Genomic DNA, 21351 nt, shown 5'->3' on the forward strand with positions numbered 1-21351 from the left:
CAGAAAGAACAGTGCACGTTTTATGTTCAAGTTGGTGGCGTCTTTGGGGGAATGGGGCAGGACCCGCTTCTGGGAGTTACAGTGGAGTCCCAGCATGAGCGGGAGGCCAGACCAGGACCGCCAGGCTGTCCAGCCTCAGAAGCCCCGCGGTGTGGCATTTTGATGTGTTATTTGGAAACTGTGCCCTTCGTTTCTATAGCGGGTATGTTTCTGTTTCAGAAATGTGTTGCTTTTTCGGATTTAAGAGTAAATTATATTGTTTGCATCAGTCATGTGACTTTGGTGTCCCTCCGTGGCCAGCCGCAAGCCTCCATGCACCCCTGATTCCGAGTCCACGTTGCTCCTGAGGGCACATGTGCCCGCCACAGCGTCTTCTGAGAAACGCAGAGTAGGTTGCTTTTGGTGCCTCTTCTTAAATTCGTGGTCAACTTCTTATGTTCTTCTCAGAGGGGTTGCCCGGAAGGTCTTTTGTACTTTTCCACATGAAGATACTCTAGTAAGAATAAGGAACTCGGCATGACGCGCAGTCCCCCGGAAGCCCGTCCACGAGAGCCGGCAGGAGGGAGCTTCAGCCTCGCTCACCTTGAGGCTCTGCTGTTCGTCCCCTCTGACCGGCACCATCCGGGGGCGCGTGTGCATGGCTGTGCGTGTGCCGTGTGCCGTCTGGGCTCCAGAGTGGTGGTCCTGAGCTTTCATTTTTGTGAAGGAAATCGATTGGGGCCACCTACCACGTGATTCTAACCTGAGAAGTTATTTTTTAATACTCCTGAGTCTTTCCAGACATTCAGAGTAGAGGAGCTACACGGTGAGCACCAGGGCCCTTCTCCCCGTAGGGCCTGTGCCACGGGAAGCCGGGGTCGTCAGCCCCTCGTGTGAAAGGCAGTTGTGGGACGCTTGGCAGAGGCTCGGAGTGGCAGCTTTCCAGTGCCTTCTAGCGCAGTGGCATCGTGGACTGTGGCCCCCACGGGTGCATGGACGTCGGAGAGGGGAGAGCAAGCCTCCCCATCACTCTTCCCCAGGTGGCGATGGTGTCTGAGGCCTTCTTCATGCCAACGTGCCCCTCCTTGCAGGAGGCCCTGCGGCAGTTCCTAGAGCTGTCCCCACGTGGAGCACTGAGCGTTTGGGTTTGCACTCGACACCGTCTGCGGTGTTTGGCTGGGACCACAGTCCCTGGCGCTGAAGCCTGCCTGTCTTGGATGTTGTGCCTTAATTCCCAGATGCCATCGAGGCCCTTTTCCCGTCTTTGTCGTGATTAATGTCCGTGGATGTAAAGACGGGGTTTGCGTGGGCCTTGGGCATCTGTGGCTGTGCAGATTCCGTACCCTGGGGGGGTCCTGAGCCGCTCAGCCCCCGCAGGACACTAGGCCCCAGCTCCAGCAGCCCGAGGGCCTTGGCGGCCGGGGAGGAGCGGTCTGGGTGAGCTGGTCGTCGTATCCCCCATGCTGTGGGCCAGAGGTCTTTCTCGTTGCAGGGCGGATGTGGTGGGGCGGAGACGCCTCTGTGTGGTCGGGAAGGCCCCAGCTGGAAGGCCAGGTGGATGGGCTCACCCTGACCGTGGCAGCGCACGTCTGTCGGACTCCTCTGTACTCCGCTCCAACCACAACCTTTGGCAGAAGGAGCGAGAACCGGGGGCAGAGAATGTGCTTTATCCCCACGTCCTGAAGCAGGTCGCACTGCAGGCCCCTGCCCAGCTGTGGACGCGGCCCAGGCCAGCGTGCGTGCCGTGTGCTGTGGGGCTGTGCCTCCCATCTGGAGCTGGGGGTGAGGAGACGAGGCTGCCGCTGGCCCCTGCTCCTGGGACTGCCGGACTCCGGTGTCAGAGCGCTGCCTGGCTCTGACTTCTCTCCCTGCCACGCTGCGACAGACTGCCCGCGCAGACCAAGGCATCACGCGGCTGGCCGCCTCCCAGCTGGCTTTCGGAAGGGAAGCAAGCCGGAGGGTCATGGAGGACTCCCCGGCTAGGCCATAGGGGCCCCGGGGGGCTGGGAAGGGCGGGCAGCAGAAGCACCCAGACCCAGGGGGAGGGGGCGGTGCTGGTCCCTGCACGGCTCCAGACTCATGGGCCCAGTGAGTCCGGAACCTCTGGGCGTCCAGGCGTATTTTTAGTGTGAAACGCGTTGCACAGCGCTGTTTTCAAGACTCACGTAGTGAACTCACCAGCACTTTGAAGAGAATGATCTGTTCCAGAACCTTCAAGAATTCCACATGTAGAACCTATATTGCATTAAATTCATTTATTGTCATAAAGTTCATCTTCCTGGTTTCCAGTGAAATTATACACAGTTCCTTGCCCTTGTTTCTCTCTGCCGCTGTTCATTCTGCTCAAAAGATGGCTTCGGCCCTCCTTTGGTTCCTGCGCACATGGAGGAGGGGGCACACGGGAGGCCCGGCCGGTCCGCTCCATCCCAGTGGGGCTGGCTGTGCAGGCTGGGGAAGGCAGGACTCAGCCCTGGGGCTGGAGGGCGGGGCAGGTGAGCCCTGGGCTGGAAGGCTTTCCCAGGCTTGGTTCTCAGGGCAGCGAGAAGCCTTGGCAAGACTGGCCAGGCTGCCGCGAAGTGCGTGGGCTGGGGGGGCGCGTGGAGGCAACAGGGCAGCCCAGTGCAGCCCAGAGTCCACTGCTTACCTTGGCAGAGTCAGCATGCTCGGCACACCTTTGCGGGGAGCTCCGGCCCCTTCTGCAGCCGCCTGTTGTGTGGACGCTGGCCCAGGGTGACGAGGCTGGACCCCACCTCCAGAGATCCACGTCGACAATCGGCTACTCCTGACTGAACTGTCCTTGCACTCCGTGAAGACTGTCCCCGATGCTCACAGCCCTGTGATGGGCAGGGTGGGGGTGGGGGCCCACCACCGTCCCCCAAGTCACGGCAGGCCTCCAAGGTCAAAGTCAAAATGCCCTGTGCCAGCACCACCCGGCACAGGCCCTGCACAGCCCCACCATAGCCTGGTCTGTCCAGCCTGCGGCCGGGAACCCCGCGCCCTCCGCGGCTGCCGGCGCCTGTGCCCCCAGGAGCAGCAGGGGGGTGGACCGGAGCGCGGGGCGGGGATGGGGCGGGGACGAGTGCTGTGCTCCGCCCCGCCCGCCCGCCCGCCCTTCGCGGTGGCCGTCGGGGGCGACACGTCCTAGGAGCGCCAGACGGAAGCGCTGCTGGGACTGACACGTGGCCTTGGGCGGTGCTGCCCCTGTGGGTCCGCCAGGCGGGAGCCCAACCTGGACGCGCTAAGCCCTGTGCCCGCGGACGGCCGCCCCCGATGCAGCCACAGCCACTGCCGCTGGAGGAGGCCCGCAGGGACGGGGCCGAGAACACCCAGTGGTCCAGGTGGGGCCAAGGTGTGGGGTGGGGGGAGTGGGGGGAGTGTGGTGGCTTGGGGAGGGGCCGAGGCCACCGCTTCAACCCCGGAGGTCATGCACTCCCCAGACCCAAACCAGGACCCTCCTCCCTTCCATCCAGTCCCAGGGCCGGCCTGTGCCCCTTGAGCCCCCTGCAGGCCCTCCAGGGTCCTAGGGTTGTGCAGGCAGGAGGAACTGCAGGAAGCCTGCCTGGGGGCAGGGGCTGTTATCCCAGACGGTGGAGAGGTGGAGAGCCGGCTCACGGGCACAGCTGGGAGTCCTAGGACTGACCCTGCCGGGTAGGACCGCACGGATTTCCAGGCCTGAGGGCCGAGGGGAGTGGTACAGGGTAGCCGGGCAGGGCAGCTGGGGAGCCTGTCGGTGGGGGGTGGGCCTGAGTCCCGCCGTGGCTGTGTGCTGTGGTCTCCGTGGGCAGGGCCTAGGCCGACTGCCTACGCTTTCTCATACTCTGTGTCCATGTCCACTGCCACGTGCACAAGTCCCCAGGGCAGGAGCACACGCAACGGCCCCTCCGAGGAGACCCCAGACCACATGCCTCAGCCTTGCTCTAGTTCTGTGGACTACGGCCCCTCAGGCCAGCCAGCCGGACGCTGGGTCCAAAGTTGGGCCCTGGGATCCCAAGGCCAGTCCGCCTCCAGCTCCGAGTGCCCGGGGAGCCTGCTCCCTGCAGGGTGACCGCTGGTTCCTGCCTCTGCGTCCAGGCACAGGCTTGCAGGAAGCCTCCAAGGGGAAGCCCCCCCCCCCCGAGGCTGGGGCAAGTTGAGGTCAAAGCTAGTGGGGAAGCTGGAGAGAGGCCGACATTGCGAAGTGGCCCGCAGAAGCTGGAAGTTTCCTGCAGGACGGGGAGCGGAGAGCAGGCCGAGAAGGGCCGGGTCTCCCTGCCAAGCATCCCCCGGGACAGGGCGCTGCGCTCCGGGGTACGGCCGGGTCCAGGAGTACCCTGTGGCCTGCCTCGCTCTTGTCTTCCCTCGCTGCTGTCTGGTTATCGAGGTGCTGACCCAGGCTTCACGGCCGTGTGGGCAGTGTTGTGGCCGCGGCTACAGCGTGTTCTGCAAACTTCCCTCTCGGGTTCGGTTTCCGTGGCTCTGGTTGGCCTTCCCTTAACTTCTTTCCTCTGTGGCTCAGGAGGGAGCACCTGCACCTCCCCCCCCCGCCCTCGGCAGGTGAGGCAGCAGTTCTGGAGGGATCTGGGGGGTCCTGGATGGACCTGAGCTCTGCTGAGACGAGGTCATCCCCACCCCCACCCCTGAGTGGACAGTTATGTCAGTCACAGGAAGTGTGGCAGTTTATTGCAGCCAACGTGGCGTGCCCTCCGCGTTGACAACCTTGCATCTGCTCTTGTGGCCCTGGGAGGCAGGGCCGCCACTCACCAGCCGTGTCCCTGGGGCCGGGGGTGGGGGCAGCCGGTGGCCCTGGACCTGTGTGTGCTCTCCAGGCCTGCAGCGCTGGTACAGTGCCCTTTTCTGAATCAAGGAGCCACGTGGCCACACATTTGCTCAACCGTGGATGCTTCTTATGCACAGGGGCCGTTGGCAGAAAGCACAAGATTCTAGAAGGTTCATAGGAAGCATTCTGCTGAGCTCAGGGCACAGACCTGAGGCCCAGGACCGGGCAGAGTGAGCAGGATGGAGCTTTTCTGGCTCGTCCTGCCGTAGCCTCTGTGTTCCCAGCCAGCCCTCCACGAGATCAAGGAGTCTGGGCCCGGCGTGCTCACCAGCCCTCAGGCAGCTGTCCTTGTCGGGTCGCCGCCTCTAGCCAGACTTGCTCGTTCTGTGTCCCCACCAGTTGTAGAGGAAGTCACTTCACCCGCCTCCCTGGCAGTGCCTGCCAGCTCAGGGCCTGGGGGGCCTCCAGGGCCCAGGGAGGAAGCCGCAGCACCTAGCCCCACACAGGCTCACAGCAGACGGGTGGCCTGCATGCCGAGGGGCCTTTCTTGGCATGCTGTGGTCACGAGGAGGCCAGGGGGCTGCATCATGTTCTCGGTGTGGGCCACCCTTCCCGAGCGGGTCAGCCTCAGCTGGCCTTCCGGTGTTTTTTTTAAAGATTTTATTTATTTATTTGACAGAGATCCCAAGTAGGCAGAGGCAGGCAGAGAGAGGAGGAAGCAGGCTTCCTGCCAAGCAGAGAGCCCAATGCGGGGCTCAATCCCAGTACCCCGGGATCTTGACCTGAGCCGAAGGCAGAGGCTTAACCCACTGAGCCGCCCAGGCGCCCCGATGTTTCTAACTGGACTTCTCATGCGAGCTCTCAGGCTCACCAGGAGAAGCCCCCGATGGCCAGGTGGGCAGGGAGGATGCAGGTGACCCTCCATGGCTTTGACCACAGAAGGGAATAAAGCTCCTTTGTGTGGGCCCCTTCGGACGGTGGCTGTCAGGGGATGTTGAAAGCTTTGCTTCCACGTCCGGCTGTCCTTCTAGTGCCCTCGGGCAGGCACATGGATGCTGGCTGCGAGCCCGAGCGCGGAGGAACAGGGATACCGTGGGCCCACATGGGTCACCCGGGATGGGGCATCTGGAGGCCACAGCAATGCCGTGGGGCAGGCACGCCCCCAGGGGCTCCATTGGCGGCGGCCGGCTAGGCACAGGCCAGCAGCTGGCGCGGCTCGAATGGGCCATTTGGACTGTGTTCCTCTGGGTCTCCCTAGTAGGCCAGCAGGGCTGTTCGACAGGCCTGCTGCCCTCAGATGGGCACATGGGGATGGACGCCGAGATGAGCGCTCACAGGGCAGGTTTGGTCTAGGCCCAGGGAGGGGCACTGGGTAGACGGGCTGTCCTCTTCGGGTCTGGAACCCCGGAAGAGACGGATGCCCTAGCCCACAGGGTCCTGCGTCCGTGGCTGATGGGCCCTGAGCAAGTGCGGGTGCCCACCCCCCACCCCCCGGCCCTGCCACGACCTCATGGTCTTCTGTTCTGGATAGAAAACTAGCCGAGAGGGAGGGCCAGTGAGCTGCCCTCCAGGCCGGCCCCTCCACGCTGCTGTCTCCAGCAGGCAAGGCCGCTGAGACCTGTCCGGTCTGCCCTGTTGTCTTGGCTTCTGAATCATTCCAGGGACATTTTAAGAACCAGGAAGTGGCGGGGGGTATGATGTTGAGGGATCACTGGCCCATTTCCCAGTGGAGCGCCCTCCCCCAGCTCAGCCAAAGCAGGGTCTGGTGTCTGGCTTCTGGATTGACAGAACTGGGTGTATTTTTAGCATGGGACCCTATTTCCCGCTGGCTCATATGTGAGCACAGAGGGCAGCAGAGGGGTGCCCCAGAGTACCGCCCACGGCACGCCTTGGACACCGAGACCTAGCTTGAAATCTGGGGTCCCACCTCTTCCCCGTGCAGCCCAGGGGTGGGCCCAGATGGCACCCCAGCCCCTCTGCCTGCAGAGGTTTCTACTGCACCGCACGCCCCATGGAGAGCCGGCTGGTGCGTTGGACCTGGAATTCCCAAAGCAGCCCCAGACGGGGCCTGGCCTACAGATACGGGTCTGCTGGGGGACGGAAGGCCGGGCTGTTGGAACCGGACTCATTCACCCCAAACCCCTGCGTGGTCCTGGCGAACCTCTCGTCAGCTGTGTCTGCTGGCGGGACTGTGGCCTCTTCGAGGGCAGCAGCCATGGAGGGATGGTCCCGCCACAGGCCTGGCCAGGCGGAGGGCCTCCTCCTGACTATGGAAAAGTACACGGTGGTTTGCAAGGGGGACGCACGCACATGGACATGCCGGCCAGGGGACGAGGGCGTGGCGGCCTTACCTCCCTCCCACGCAGTTGCAACGGCTCCATATTGGGACATCGGGAACTTGCTGGTCACTCTGCTGTTTACTGACCCATCAAGGAGGCAGATGTCATGGGCATGAGCCCTTCTTCTTTGAGGAAACAGGCTCCAAGAGGCCCATCCACAACCCCAACCCGAGGTGCCCACGGGCTAGCCGTGCGCCCCACAGATGGCAGGTAAACTCGCACTCCCCGGTGAGTCCCCAGAACGACTCCCACGGTCAGCCGTCCACCCTGCTGGGCGGGGGCAACCTTGGCATGCCCCTGGCCAGCTCTTCCCCCGGAGAGGCGGGCCGAGTGCCAGGTTGGGGCCTGTGGGGTGACAGACGCATCTTATTGGGCCCATCGATCTGGCTCCTGGCTTGGGCACCACCTGCCGGCAAGAATGTGCCCTCAGAAGTGGGAGGTCGTTCGTCCTGGGGGAGAGGCCGGCCGCCTGCCCCCGTGCCCTACTGGGGACGTCTGGTGTCGGTGGGACCCCTGAGCTCCCCGCCAGTCTGTTGCCCTCACTGCCTGCCCCTTGGCGCTACGCCCACCGCCTGAGGCATTGCCAGCCACCCCCCAAAACCCCGGCCGCCACAGCACCCCGCCTGTCTCCCACCACGGGAATGGTACCCACAGCTCCTCCCTCTCATCGGGGAAGTCAGCTTCGTCTCTGAGGACGGTTCTTGATTTCCAGAGTCTCTCTGAAGGGTCCAGGATCCCCTATGCCCAGGGCCACTCCTGCCACATCTGTCCGTGTCCTGCCTTTGTCCCGTCAGCAAACGTCAACACAGCACTGAGAGCCAAAGCCCATCTTTCTTGGAGATCCTGCTGTTTGTTTCTTGGAGATCCTGCTGTTTGTTTCTTGGAGATCCTGCTGTTCGTTTTGACGCCCCCGACCCCATACGGGGTCGCACGTGCATGTGGCTGTCATCTCCTGGCTGGCGCGTTTCGGACTTGCCCGGTGTCAGGGCCAGTCACGGAGCATGGGCCAGGAGTCTGAAGGACGATCCCTGTACGGACACCTGCCCTGGCAGCCGGGGCTGCTTCAGCCCTGCCCAGGTTCTCCAAGAGCCGACCGCCCTGAAGACGCCGTGTCCCCTGCCTGAGGTCCTCTGCTGGGCAGATGCCGCTTTCCTGGGCACCCTCCGGGGACCCACTGACCTGCTCCGTCCTGTGGGCGGCCGTCCCTCGGCCTCAGCGCCAGCGCCCCCTGGTTGGCTTACTGAGCTGTCAGCTGCTTGGGACCTGGGTGCTCTGGTCCTGACTGCCAGTCCCAGAGGGTACAGCCCTCCAGCTGCAGCCCGTTTTACCTGTGTTTCCGCCCGCCGGCCGGTCATTCCCGGCCCTGCTGCTGCGAGAGGCTCCTTCGCAGTCTCAGCCACAGACCCAGGGGCGGGGGTGTTCGGAGGCGGCCGTGCTGCTCCTCCGGGCCTGATGCGGCCCCTTCTGTCCTGCAGGGCTGAGTGCCAGGCGTGGACGGGAACGCTGCTGCTGGGCACGTGCCTGCTGTACTGTGCCCGAGTCAGCATGCCTGTGTGCGCCGTGTCCATGAGCCAGGACTTTGGCTGGAACAAGAAGGAGGCCGGCATCGTGCTCAGCAGCTTCTTCTGGGGCTACTGCCTGACGCAGGTGGTGGGCGGCCACCTGGGGGACCGGTGAGCCACGCTGCTCCCCACGCGGGGTTGGGGCTGCCCTGGGGCCGGGGCTCCTGCAGAATGAATGTGCACCTGCCCGCCCCCCACCAAGCAAGACATGAGCTGGGAGGGCCGAGCTCCGCGGGGGGGGGGGGGGTTTGCTGGCAGGTGCACAGCTCCCCTGGGGGCGGTTAGCACCCTGCGGAGCCCCCGGCAGCCCAGCGCGGTGCTTGTTGGGACAGACGGACAGGCTGGACCTGCACTCCTACCGCCGGCCTCCTCTGCAGGGGAGGACAAGGCACAGGCCTGTGCGGGCTCTGGCCGCGGTTTCTGCGGGTCGGATCTTCCTGTGGGCAGGATCTCAGCCTGCCTGGCTGTCCGGCTGCAGCGCTCCCGTCACTGTCCCCCTGTCCTTCTGCAGGATCGGCGGGGAGAAGGTCATCCTGTTGTCCGCCTGCGCCTGGGGCTTCCTCACGGCCGCCACCCCCGCTGCTTGCCCACCTCAGCGGCGCGCACCTGGTCTTCATGACCTTCTCGCGCGTGCTCACGGGCTTGCTCCAAGGTAGGGCTGCCTCGTAGCTTCCCTCCTGGTCTCAGCCGCGGGAGAGCGAAGCGGGTGCACACGTGTTCTCCACACGCGCACGTGCGTGCACACGCCTGTCCTCACGAGTGTGCCCACGTGGGATGGGCCCTAGATCGGAGGAGGCATGTCCACGGCCCTAGGTGGCCGGAGCTTCAGGCCTGGCTGCACGGCCCTGGGCAGGGCGGGGGAACGCGGACCGCGCTGGCAGACACACGCTCTCAGCGACTCTCACCGCCTGGTTTGCCTGCTCTGGAGACACTTCCCAGCCTAGCACATTCTCACATCAGACGCCCTCCTCTGCTCCAGAGACATGGCGGCAGCCAGCTTGGTGTGTGGTAACTGTCGCCACCGTGGCCCACGGCGCCGTGGGGATTTGCTGAGTGTCCGCATGTTGTGGGCACAGGCTGCGCCCGGGGCCAAGCCCCCCCGGACCGGCACCGCTCCCAATGTGCTAACCAGCCCCGGCAGTCGGCCCCTGTGGGAGCTCTCTGGGTGCCCAGCCAGGCGGCCCTCAGCTCAGGCCGTGTCCCCATCTTCCCAGGGGGCCAGTCTGTGGCCCAGTACAGGGGGCTCGAGGGGCAGCCATCACTCTGGGTGACGGGCACTTGGCAGGGGCTGGCGGGGCGGGGCCCTGATGGGAAGGCCAAGTCCCGTCTCACCCGCTGGCCTCTTGGTTCTTCCTGGTACTTTTAGAGAAAAGCATGGAAAAGGGAACCACAAAATCAGATTGTGAAAATCAAAACCAAAATCAGATTGAAATCGTTGTAGACTCACAGGAAGTTGTAAGGAAACCAGTCAAGCTCCCTTCCATGGCGATGGCCGGGGTGGGGGGTGCAAGGCAGGGTCACGGGGCGCTGCGGCTGCACAGGGCTGTGCGTGCGCCGTGACACGAGTGGGTGTGAGTGTGGGCACGAGTGTGCACGTGCGTGTGGATGCGAGCGTGGGCGTGCGTGGGCACGAGTGGGTGTCCACGCCAGGACACGGGCTGGTGCGGCCTGGGCCAGCGTCAGGGTGATGGCAGTAGGAGCCCCAGCTGGGACCCAACGTCGCTCCCACGGCCACGCTGCGAGTGCGCTGCTGGCCGGACCGTGAGTGCAGCTGTTTCCCACGCGGGACGTGGGGAGTCTAGCTGAGTCTTGCTGGTCCTTCAGGGTGAGGTCAGCAAGAAGGACACCCCAAACTCGACCCATCCCAGCCTGGCTCCCACCGTGGCTGGCCCCCTCGCAGGACCCGGGTGACTCTTGGGGGACACAGCTCTCCGCTCGTTTCAGGCGTGTACTTCCCGGCACTGACCAGCCTGCTGTCCCAGAAGGTGCGAGAGAGCGAGCGAGCGTTCACCTACAGCACCGTGGGAGCCGGCTCCCAGTTTGGGTGAGTCCCGGCCCAGGGACCCCAGGCGACACAGGGTGTGCCCGTGGGGTCCAGGCAGGGACAGGCCACGTGGGCGCATGTGCAGCTCCGGCTGACACGGGAGGCTGGTTCTGGGCTGCAGGAGACCTGTGCTTCTCGGTGCACGTTCTGTCCCCGGCGCCTGGGCCAGTGGCGTGGCTTCGAGGCCCATGGGCTGGGGCAGTGGCCAGTCCACTAAGGCTCCTTCCATCTGTGAGGTGGGGCAGGGGGGCAAGAGAGGGTGCAGTCCACTGGGGGGCACAGGGCATGGTCCTGACGTCACGCCCGTGCTCCCGCATGGAGGCCTCACTCAGGGAGAAGGGCCATGTCGTTGTGCTGATGGGGCCTCGCTGCCCCAGGGCTCAGGCTGCCCCCAGGATGATCAGGGCCTCACTGCCCCCAGGATGGAGACAGGAAATCGGAGGGCGGGGGATGCTGCGGATGGGCCAGGAGCCGCCCAAATAAAACCCAGGGCACCCGGGCCGTGGGAATGCTGGATAAGCCGCATGGGGCAAACTTGTACCAAGAAGGATGTGCCCTTTTCCTGAAACCCTGCCTCCGTGGGCAGCCCTGGGCCTGTGTCAGGGGCTGGGAGGCACCGGGAGAGACTCTGCCCACGGAGGTGCTGAGGGGAAGGCACCCCTGCCTGCCCGCCCCACTCTCCCTCCTCCGTCCCCTCTTTATCCTGGCTGTGGCTCTGCGGGCGGCGGCCTGGCATGCGGGAGGGCCGGCCCCAGGGGGTGCCTGGAACCCCGGAGCCGCCAGGCGTCCGGCTATTGTGCTGCTTCTGGGTTTAGAAATCGCAGGGTGTCAGCTCGTGCGCCTGTGAGATGGACAACAGGGGGTTTCCTCTGAGTTCCCGACACCGTCCCTTCTTCGCTGCCACCCTCTTAGTGTAGAAATCACACCACCATGGGGGCCGGCTTGAAGGGCGGGAAGCAAGGAATTAAAGCAGTGCGGGGACCGCGGGGCCAAGGCATCCGGAAGTCTCCCCGAATTCTCCAAACCCGTCACAAAACATGCTCAGATGGGGCCTTCTGAGCCTGCTTCCCTAGTGGCAAGGTCCCACGGGGAGGGGATGGGGGGTTCTCAGAGGCATCACCTGGACTGAGTGAAGCCTGGGCTCACGGCACACCATTGTCTGTCCTCCAGGATGCTGGTGACAGGGGCCGTGGGCTCCCTCCTCCTGGACCGGTACGGCTGGCCGAGTGTCTTCTACTTCTCGGGCGGCCTCACGCTGCTGTGGGTGTGTTACGTGTACAGGTGCCTGCTGAGTGGAAAAGGTATGGTGGCCAGGAGGGCGAGCGCCGGCAAACACAGCTGCCCGGGGAGGGGCGAGGGCCCGGCGCCCGTCCCCTCCAGTAGCCGCTCACTGTCCGCTGGACGCAGGCCCCTGAGCTGTGGCTTTGCCCCACCTGGAGCCTGAGGAAAGTGCCCACTCTCAGGCCCATGCAGGCGCGCAGGGACAGCCGCCTCCCAGGCACGGGCCGTTGGGGGGGCAGCTGGTCTGAGGGTGGCAGGAAGCAGGGCTTGGGAGGTCGGAGGGCAAGGGAAGGACAGAGGGTCGGCACAAGAGCGGGGCCTCCAAGGTAAATGCCGACAACCCAGGATGCGTGCAGGGAGGACGGCGTGGTGGGGCCCGCATACCATCGGGCCGGCCCGCGGGAGCTGCCCCCGCAGCAGGCGCCGGTGGGCAGCAAGCGGTGCTGTCCCCTGACGGTGAGGATCTTTCGTGTGCAGACGCCCTGCTCCCCTCAGACCTCATCCGGGCCTTGGGCATCTCGGCGCAAGGCCTGCCGATGTCCAGGCACAGCAGAGTTCCCTGGAGACGGCTTTTCCGGAAGCCTTCAGTCTGGTGAGCCTCGGGACCACGGTGCGTGTGGGGGTTCGGCGGGATAGGGTTGCGCGTGGCAGGTCTTGGGTGTTCCCTGGTGTGAGTCCACCCCTGGCTCCTGACCTCCACGCCCGGGCCCGGTGGGGCGCGTGGGGGGCCATGCTCACAAGAGCCCCCGTGGGCAGGGCTGGGGTACAGACGGACGCTGAGCGCGGCACCTGTCCGCAGGGCAGCCATCTCCTCTCAGCTGTCGTCGGCCTGCTCCTTCTTCGTCCTCCTCTCCTGGCTTCCCACCTTCTTCCAGGAGACGTTCCCCAGCTCCAGGGTGGGTGATCCACGCCGGCTGTCTGGGGACAGGGAGCGCCGCAGACCAGTGCTGGGACTCTGTGTCGGCTCCTGGCTCTGTGATGTCCACCCCCAGGCTCGTGTTGGCACCTGGGCCTGGCGGGACGGCTTCCTGCCGCCACAGCCCTTGCTCCTGGGACGGACCCTGAACGCTGCCCCTACATTTCGGCGGCCGTTCTGTGGATGGTCGTTTCTGGGGGGGGGGCCAGTGGGGGTCGGGACGTGGGTGGGGGTGTCCCCTGCCGGGCAGCCTGGTATGCAGCAGCCCAGCCATCTGGCTACCCTCCCCATCTGGTGACCAGGACCTCCCAAGGTGGGCCCACACCCGCGGCTCAGCCGGGTCACGGTGTGGGGAGCCACAGGGGAGGCTCGGCCTGCAGGGAGACAGTGCTGGTGGGCCTCGAGCCTGGCCAGTGGGGGGACTGTCAGGGCCAAAGAGACCCCCAAGCCCGGGAGCCCAGCCTGTGTTGGGGAGAAACTTCCTGGGCATGGGTGGCCATGGGTAGCCACCCGGCCCATGCAAACTGTCCCCTCTGAGGCCTCCCTCCTTCCTACAGGGCTGGGTCTTCAACGTGGTGCCCTGGCTGGTAGCGATTCCCGCCAGTCTGTTCAGCGGGTTTCTGTCTGACCATCTTATCAATCAGGGTGAGCCGTGGGGGAGGGGCCGCTGGGAACCAGCCCGGGCTCTGCCACACTTGGGGGGCGGGAGGCACCCCTCCTGGGGAGTTCTACAGGGATGGGATGGGGCCTTGCCCCTGAGGACCTCCTGTCAGCCTGGGACCAGCCTCAGTTTCCCTGGGGGAATGGGGCACCATGAGAGGGCCTGAGTCCTGTGGCCGTGGCATTCCTCCCCAGGGGCTGGATGTGGCCCCGACCTTCTTCAGAGGAGGAGAGGTCATTTGATGGGATCAGGGGTCATAGGTTGGGGTGGGCCGTGTGTGTGAGCCCGGAGCCCCAGTGGGCACCCCATGAGGGTGAGGAGCTTGGATGCGCTTGGACGTTAGTCCTTCCCGGTGCGCTGGGAGGAGGAGACACTGTGGAGACGCGTGAAGAAAGCGCGTTGGTGACCGTCCCAGCCGCCTTCCCTCTGTGTGTCTGCTTCTCCACGTCCTGGAGGGTTCTCCAGGGGCACGCCCAGTGCAGGGTGCACACGCGGACGCACTCCCACGCGGGCTCGCGCACTCACACTGCACCTGTGGTTGCTCACGAGCTCACACGTGTGCACACACGCTCACAAGCGCTCACATCGCGCCCGCACCTGCAACGCACACGACACCGGGCGCTCACATGCTCGCACGTGCACACGCACGTGAGCACCGAGCACGCGGGACGCCGGGGCAGGTCCACGCTCACGTGGGTACACACGCCTCCTGCATAAAAAGGGACACCCCACCTCGAGCCCAGGGCCCGTCCCTCCCCTCCCTGCTCCCTCTCTGCAGCCGTGCCGGCTGGGACCCACCAGGGGCGTCAGGGGCTCAGCACAAGTGGGCCGATGGGACCGTCTCCCCGTTTCCCTCTGCTCAGGTTACAGGACCATCACCGTGCGGAAGTTCATGCAGGTAGAGAGGGAGTGGGATGAGCCTCTTTGGACACCCGTTTGGTTCCTGGGACCCGAGGGGTTTGACCTCCAGTTACCCGACCCAGAAGGCATGTGGAGGGGCCCTAGGTCAGTGCTGGGGCTGGCTTGGCTGATTTGAGCACTTCTCCCGCTGCGTTTGTGGGTTCTCTGTGCCGCTGAGCCCCGGCACACGTGTCTGGGCCCGGCTGCTCCCATTCCCCTCTCAGTCTGACCAGTGGGGCTGGCTTATCGTGGAGCCTCGCGGCACACATCCCCTGGAGCGGTGGGGCTTTCCGGTGTCCGCCACGGCCTGTGCCCTGCCACCCCCCCTTGTCCCGCAGGTGATGGGCCTCGGGCTGTCCAGTGTGTTTGCCCTGTGTTTGGGTCACACGTCCAGCTTCTGCGCGTCTGTGGTCTGTGCGTCTGTGTCCATTGGCCTGCAGACCTTCAACCACAGGTAAGTGCCGGGCACCCCCCACCGGAGCTGTCTTGTGCTACCCACGGGCCCTGGCAGCACCCCTGGCCCCCCGCATCTGGGTGTGCGGGAGAAGACACCTGGCTCGGGCTCCCCTGAGTCCGAGGGAGCCAAGGGGGCCCACGTTTCTCCGGGTATCAAGCTTGCGTGGACCCGAGATACTGGGAAAAACTAGATTTGCAGCTAGGGAGGGGCTGAGGAGGAGCACCCTCTGGCCCCTTTCCTCTGGGTCAGTCGCCCTCCTGAGGGGCTCAGCGGCCCAGCATTTGACAAGGAAAATGTCACCGGAAATTGTTTTAGCAATCAGCCGCGTAATGGTTTTCAAATTAGCAGACAGCAAGTGACTGTGCGTTCAAACAAGCTTGTCTTCCCGTTGTTCGTTTCATCCTGGGAGCGGACTCCTGCTCTGTGTCGTGGTGGGACTGGGACAGCAGGGTGGGCACGATGGCCTGAGTGGGGCTTGTGCCCTGGTGTGGTCTAGAGCCCCGGTGCCCCAGCCTGGCGGACCGGCCCCGGCTGGGCTCGGGTCTGAGGACCCAGTTGGCAGTTTCTAGGCTCCAGGTGCTCAGAGGACAGCCCTGGGTGTCGTGGAGTGGTGGCCATCCCATGGTCACTGCTTTCCTCTCTCCCGTAGTGGCATTTCCGTCAACATCCAGGACCTAGCTCCATCCTGTGCCGGCTTTCTGTTTGGTGAGAACCCCTGGCCCCTGTTTGAATAGGAAGTGACTGTCTCCTCCCCCCCCCCCCCCCCCCCGGCATCCCTCACCCAGCCTCACCCTTCCCTGGGCCCCTAGGGACCGTCCCAGGGTAGGGCGTCCTCCTGTGACCTCCTCTGTCCTATTCACAGGTGTGGCCAACACAGCTGGGGCCTTGGCAGGTGAGAGGCAGGCGTGGTGCCTCCTGGTGGCCCCGCCCCATGTCCCCCACCCCTTGGGTACCCAGCCCTGCAGGGTGGAGGGTGCCCTTGAGCGTCCACAGTGCCACACCAGTGGGGAGGGGAGAGTGCAGCCGCGGAGCTGGCGGGGCGAGAACCCAGCCACTTTCCACGGTGTTCGCTTTTCTGATGGCATGCCCCAGCCCCCACGAGACCCACAGATGTGAGTCAAATCCCTGAGGCCCAGGGTTCGCGGGTTCCAGGGGTTGAGTGTCTGGATGATAATGTTGGGGCTCATTCCCCATGGGGGCTGGAGAGGGACCTGTTGGGGGGGCAGTATCCTGGGCAGCCCATGAGGTCTCTGGCCCTCTGAGACCCTCCGAGGCCGGCCTTCCCTCGGCCTGACGGTGTGGACCCCTGAGTTCAGGTTCTGTCCCTCTGGCCGCCCCCGGCCTCTCCTCAGAGAGCCCCGGCACCGGATGCCCTCCTCAGCACTGCCCTCAGGACTGCCTTGGAGCGCTTGGCCTTCTGCCCCATCCGCTGCAGGTGTCGTGGGCGTGTGCCTGGGGGGCTATCTCCTCGAGACCACAGGCTCCTGGACGTCCATGTTCAACCTGGTGGCAGCTGTCGGCAGCCTGGGGCTGTGCACGTTCCTGCTGTTCGGAGAGGCCCAGCGAGTGGACCTGAGCCCTGCCCACGAGGACCTCTAGCTGCCCCTGCCCTCCGGTTCCTTCAATGCCGTCTCCCTCGGGGGACAGGCTGTGTTTGCGAGCCTCCCGCTCCGGACGGAGCAAGCAGAGGGAGGGCGAGCTGTAGCCGAGCCGGGCAGCCCTGGGGGAGCCTCGGTTTCTCCAGCGAGGTGATCGCGCCCTCCCCCAGGGCTCGTGGACTGTCAGCGGGGAGAGGAATTAGTGTTTTTAGTGGTGGCTGTGTCGTCACACACGCAGTCTGTTCCATGTAGATCCATGTGCCCCCGAGGTCATGATGGTGGGAGGGTTGCCTGTCACTGCAGGGGCTGGGGCACAGCTGGCCTGGACTCACCCTCCCACCCCCGGCATGTGAGGCCAGATCGTTCTTCGTGGGGGGAGCGGGACTGTCTTGTGCACTGTGGTTGCACACCTGGCCCCCACCTACAAGGTGACCCCCCCCAACTGGCTCCGGCATCACCACGGGTCCCCAGGGGAACCACCTATGGGTGAGAACCACAGCTCTCATGAAGGCCGTTAGCGGCATCAAGAAGCCAGACTGAGACCCCAATTCGGTGGGCGGACCATGGGCGAGATGCCCTTGCCCGTCTTTGGGGACCCGTCCCGCCTCCCCTGTGGGTCCTTGGCACCGGCGAAGTGTTCTGCCTCCCTGGCAGCCACTGACGCCAGCATCAGGGGACTGTGGGTCCGTCTCCTGCCCAGGGTGCTCCCTGCGACCAGGGAGCCTCCCGCATCGTCCTTCTCTCCTAACAGAGGAACTGGTCGCTTTGGGAGTTAACACGTCCTGCAAGGTGTATACGTAGAAAACAGAAACTAAGAATGTGGAAGAATCACCCCAGACTTATTTAAATGACCGCTGTTAAACTGGAAGAGGAAGACTGTTACTTTATTACTCTTTTTTTTTTTTCAAAGAACCACTAGGAGGAGAGCATTGTTGGGCTCACAGCCCAGGAAGCCCGCAGAGGGTGCGCGCAGAGGAGGGGAACGAGCAGGGAAGAGGGGAGGGGAACGAGCAGGGGAGAGGAGGGGCGGCTAGTGTTCCGCTGCCTGCCGCAGGCGCCCCCAGAATCGGGCCGCAGGGCCGGGGAGCCCTCCACAAGGACGGCGGGCATCTTTCCCTGCTTCTCCCTCCGCTGGATCAGAAAGAACTTGAAAGAAAGATTCTGGGTTCCCAGACTGTACTCTGGCCTGGGCTGCACTAGGAATATTACGTTTCCACAAAGGCCTTCGCGGTCCTTGGTTGGAGGTTTTGCTGAGCCACCCTGGCGGGCGGTGGCGGAGCCCAGCCCAGGAGACTCCCCGTGGCCAGAGTCCCACGGCACCCGGCGTGGTCGGGTCCTCGGACGCTGTAGCTGGGCTCTCCTCGTGGCCGGGCACGCACCGAGCAGGGTCCTAGCACAGCCGTCCCCACCAACCACTTCCGGAATCCTCCACCTTCCCCACCTGAAACCCTTTAAACGACATTCCCTTGCCCTGCTCGCAGCCACTGTGCCCACTGTCCACATCCTGTCCCCGTGGATGTGGAGGCTCTGGGTCCCTCACAGCATGGGACTTGTGCAGAAAGTGTCCTTCAGGGACTGGCCTGTTCCACGGAGCGCGATGGCCTCCAGGTGCGTCCACCCGGAAGCAGGTGCCAGCGTTCCCCTCTCTTTTCAGGCTGACCCGTATTCCACTGCGTGGACAGGCCACATTTTGTGCCTCTGTTCCTCCGTGGATGGACACGGGTTGTTCCACCTCTCGGCGCCTGGGAATAACGCTGCAGCGAACATGGCGTCTCTAACCCGCAGCCCTAAGCTCTTCCTGGGCGTAAGCGAGGAGGCTGCCCTTCCCGCCCTTCCTCGGTCTTTCAGGTTCTAGGACTTTGAGCCCCTGAACGAATGTGGGACTCAGTAGGCGAAGGTGGGTCTGGTCAGAAGGGGAGCCTGAGACACCTGTGTGTCAACCACGGCCCCGGGCCTCCTGAATGCCATAGGGGTCCCCTCGGGTCACTTCCTCAACATCGGAGGAGGGAGGCCGGTACGTGGGATTTGGGGGACACAGGCCTGGTGCCCGGCAGAGGGGCCCAGCTCCTCCCAGCACTGCCGTTCCTGGTCTGGAATGCCATCCTGGAGCCGGGTGTGCTCTCCACACCCCACCCAAGGTCAGTGGTGGACCTCGGTCAGGCCTCCCCAGAGTCTGGGGGACATGGCTGCCGGCAGGGAGGGTGCTGGTGGCAAAGGGGTGCTGGAGGGTGGTGGGCGGCAGCCCTGGGCGGAGTGCTAGATGCCACACGCGGGTTGGGACACATTCCTGCCCCGACTGCACCGGCTGATGGGGACGGGTCCGGCGGCGACATGGGCAGCGGCCAAGAGCGCAGAGCTGTGGCCGCCTCCTTCAGCACACACTGAACCGAGCCGCCCAACCACTGCCCAGCCCAGAGGAGGGGCTCCAACCCCCCTGGGGGCTCCTTGGGAGGCCCAGGCCGCTGCGCCCACAGCTGGCCGACAGAGGGCGCCGTGCGACAGGGCTGTGTCCCGCGGCCGGTCCAGAGCCAGACCCTGGTCTGCCGTCATTTTGGCGCCGCGTGAGGACCTCCTCCCCGCCTCCACCCCCCGCTCCGGGTGGGGCTGCTCAGTGCCCCTAGCGCTGGGCTGCACCGCGGGGACTGTTGAGAGGACGGTGCGGTGCAGGGGGCCGTGTGGCCACCGCGGCAGGGGCGGGCAGGGCTGGGACGGCTCTGGAACAGTGCGATTCCATCCCCACTGTTAACTGGTCAGGGAGTGGAGCTCCAGGGCTCGTCCCCTCCCCCCCCACCCCACCCCTTCCCCAGGGCTGGGGACGCTGGGTCCTCAGAGGCACGGGCCTCCTTGAGGGGGCCGTCCTCCCACCTGAGCGAGTGGGCAGTGGGACTGTGGGAGCTCAGACTCAGGGAACAGTGGCCTCCACGGGAGATCCCTCCGGTGCTGGTCCCTGCTGCCTCCCGGGGGCCTCCCTTCATCTCCCACCCATGTACAGGACCGTCCCCTCCTGGTCGCCATAAAGGACAATTTTCCCTCATTTCTCATGTTCTTTCTTTCTTTTTTTTTCTTTTAGAGAGGGTGCGAGCTGGAGGGGGCATGGGAGGAGGGGCAGAGGGAGAGGGAGAACCCCAAGCACGGTTCTGCTCAGAGCAGAGCCCGGAGGACGAGTGGATCTCGTGACCCTGAGGCCACCGGCTGAGCCACCATCAAGAGTCTGACTGTCAAAGGACTGAGCCGGGGCGCCCCTCCCCCGCGTCTTTAATGGGCACTTAAGATTCATAATGAACACGGGAACAGCCCCCACCTCTCTCCTTGCCCTCCTTGGCCCTGTTTCTGGCTTTGTCCTTCCGCTGTAGGACTACAGTGCCCTAGGGGTCCCCGCTTGCCCCCTCGGGGACTCCTGGACCTGCTCCCTCCCGGCGGGTCCTCCCTCCCAGCCGGGAGACTTGCGGAGGCCTCCCCAGGCTGTGCTCTGTCCCGACCATGTGCAGTGGGTCGACCATGTGCAGTGGGTCGTCCATCCGCAATGGGTCGTCCATCTGCAGTGGGTCGACCCGCCAGCCTCTTCCGGCGCCCAAGGAAGGAGAGGTGAGTGACATGTTGGGCAGCACTTTCACCGGGATTTATTTTATCATGTTCTATTGAAAAGCATCGAGGCGGCAGCATGAATATTCAGCACGGCGCCGGCGGGAGCGGGGTCTGATTCTGGGATGCGCCCCAGCACGGGACCTATCACAGGGGGAGTGAGGTGGGGAAGCTATTAATTGAAATAGCTTCATTAATTAGTAATTAACAGCAGGGAGATGACTGTGTCACACGTCCTATTTCAGTGGATGCCCTTCGTGTGTTATGGGGCCTTTAATTAAAGGACGTGCATTTTAATTAAAGGCAAGCATGGCCCTTTGGCCTTTGGAATACAAAAGACACTCCCAGTTTCAAAGAAGCCGTTGGGGAGGCTGTCCAGGTGGCGGGGAGTCGTGTCCTCCGTGTTGGACCCCTTCGCCCTCTAGGCCCTCCCTGGGCAGTGGCCCTGGGCTGATCCCCCTTTGAGTCTGGCTAACGCCTTTCCTGAGCCCACAGTGGTGGCTTTTGGGGCTGTGAGTTGGGGCTGGGTGCTGGGCGGAGACGCCCTGGGCCTGTGCTGGGCCTGCACCGTCCACTCGCCCCAGGCTCCACATCTCTGCCTGTCCTGAGTGACCCCTGGGAGAACCGGGACCAGCACTAACCCACAGCTGTGCCTAGAACCAGTGGGGCGGGCCAGGGTGGGGGGGGCGCTCAGCCTGCTCCTAACATCCTGGGATCCAGGTGGGGTGTTTCTTCTCCTCACTGGCCAGGGCCCAGCAGGCAGATCCCGAGCCTGCCCGCAAGTGGTCACCTGCAGAGACCTCAGAGTCCCCTCCTGCCAACAAAGATGTAACTGGGCAGCTCGCCTCGCCCCCGATCCTGCTCTCTCGTCTCTGCCTCTGTCCCCCAGAGTGTCCTGTGCGCGTCACCCTGACCACCTCCTGAATGACATTTGCCGAGGTCGCAGACACAGCTGGGTCTGAGCCTGGGGGCGGGGGGCAGAGGGCAGAGTCCAGGCCCTGCACGTCCTCCTCCAGCCCGGGCACCTGGGGTCGCTCCTCCCAGCCTTCAGCCCGGGCGCCTGGGGTCGCTCAGACGGACCTGCCTGTACTGTCCACCTCGAGATCTTGGCCGGGCCTCTGTCTCTGCCTAGATGGCCCCCGCCCCCCGTCCAGCAGACAGGTGCTCACACACACATGCACACCTGTGCACACAGACACACACCCAGCTCTGCTCTGGTGCAGGTTCCCCCTAGACGGGGCTCAGGGGGCAGAACTCATGAACGGTGCTCCTTCAT

The 21351-nt window shown here is 64.5% G+C and overlaps 1 protein-coding gene across 1 annotated transcript; it reads left to right on the top strand.

Annotated features, from left to right (window-relative positions):
- The first annotated feature begins 3125 nt into the window (after positions 1–3125).
- Positions 3126–16646, top strand: SLC17A9 (solute carrier family 17 member 9). Its single transcript, XM_045981510.1, is given in 14 exon segments — positions 3126–3317; positions 8550–8747; positions 9148–9211; positions 9213–9288; positions 10581–10680; positions 11851–11981; positions 12439–12553; positions 12761–12857; positions 13435–13522; positions 14402–14436; positions 14777–14892; positions 15545–15600; positions 15758–15787; positions 16331–16646. Coding segments are annotated over 14 exon segments (1338 nt in total). The 5' UTR covers positions 3126–3249; the 3' UTR covers positions 16495–16646.
- The last annotated feature ends 4705 nt before the right edge of the window (positions 16647–21351 follow it).

This window comes from Meles meles, chromosome 16 (assembly GCF_922984935.1).
Source record: "Meles meles chromosome 16, mMelMel3.1 paternal haplotype, whole genome shotgun sequence".
Taxonomy (NCBI): domain Eukaryota; kingdom Metazoa; phylum Chordata; class Mammalia; order Carnivora; family Mustelidae; genus Meles; species Meles meles.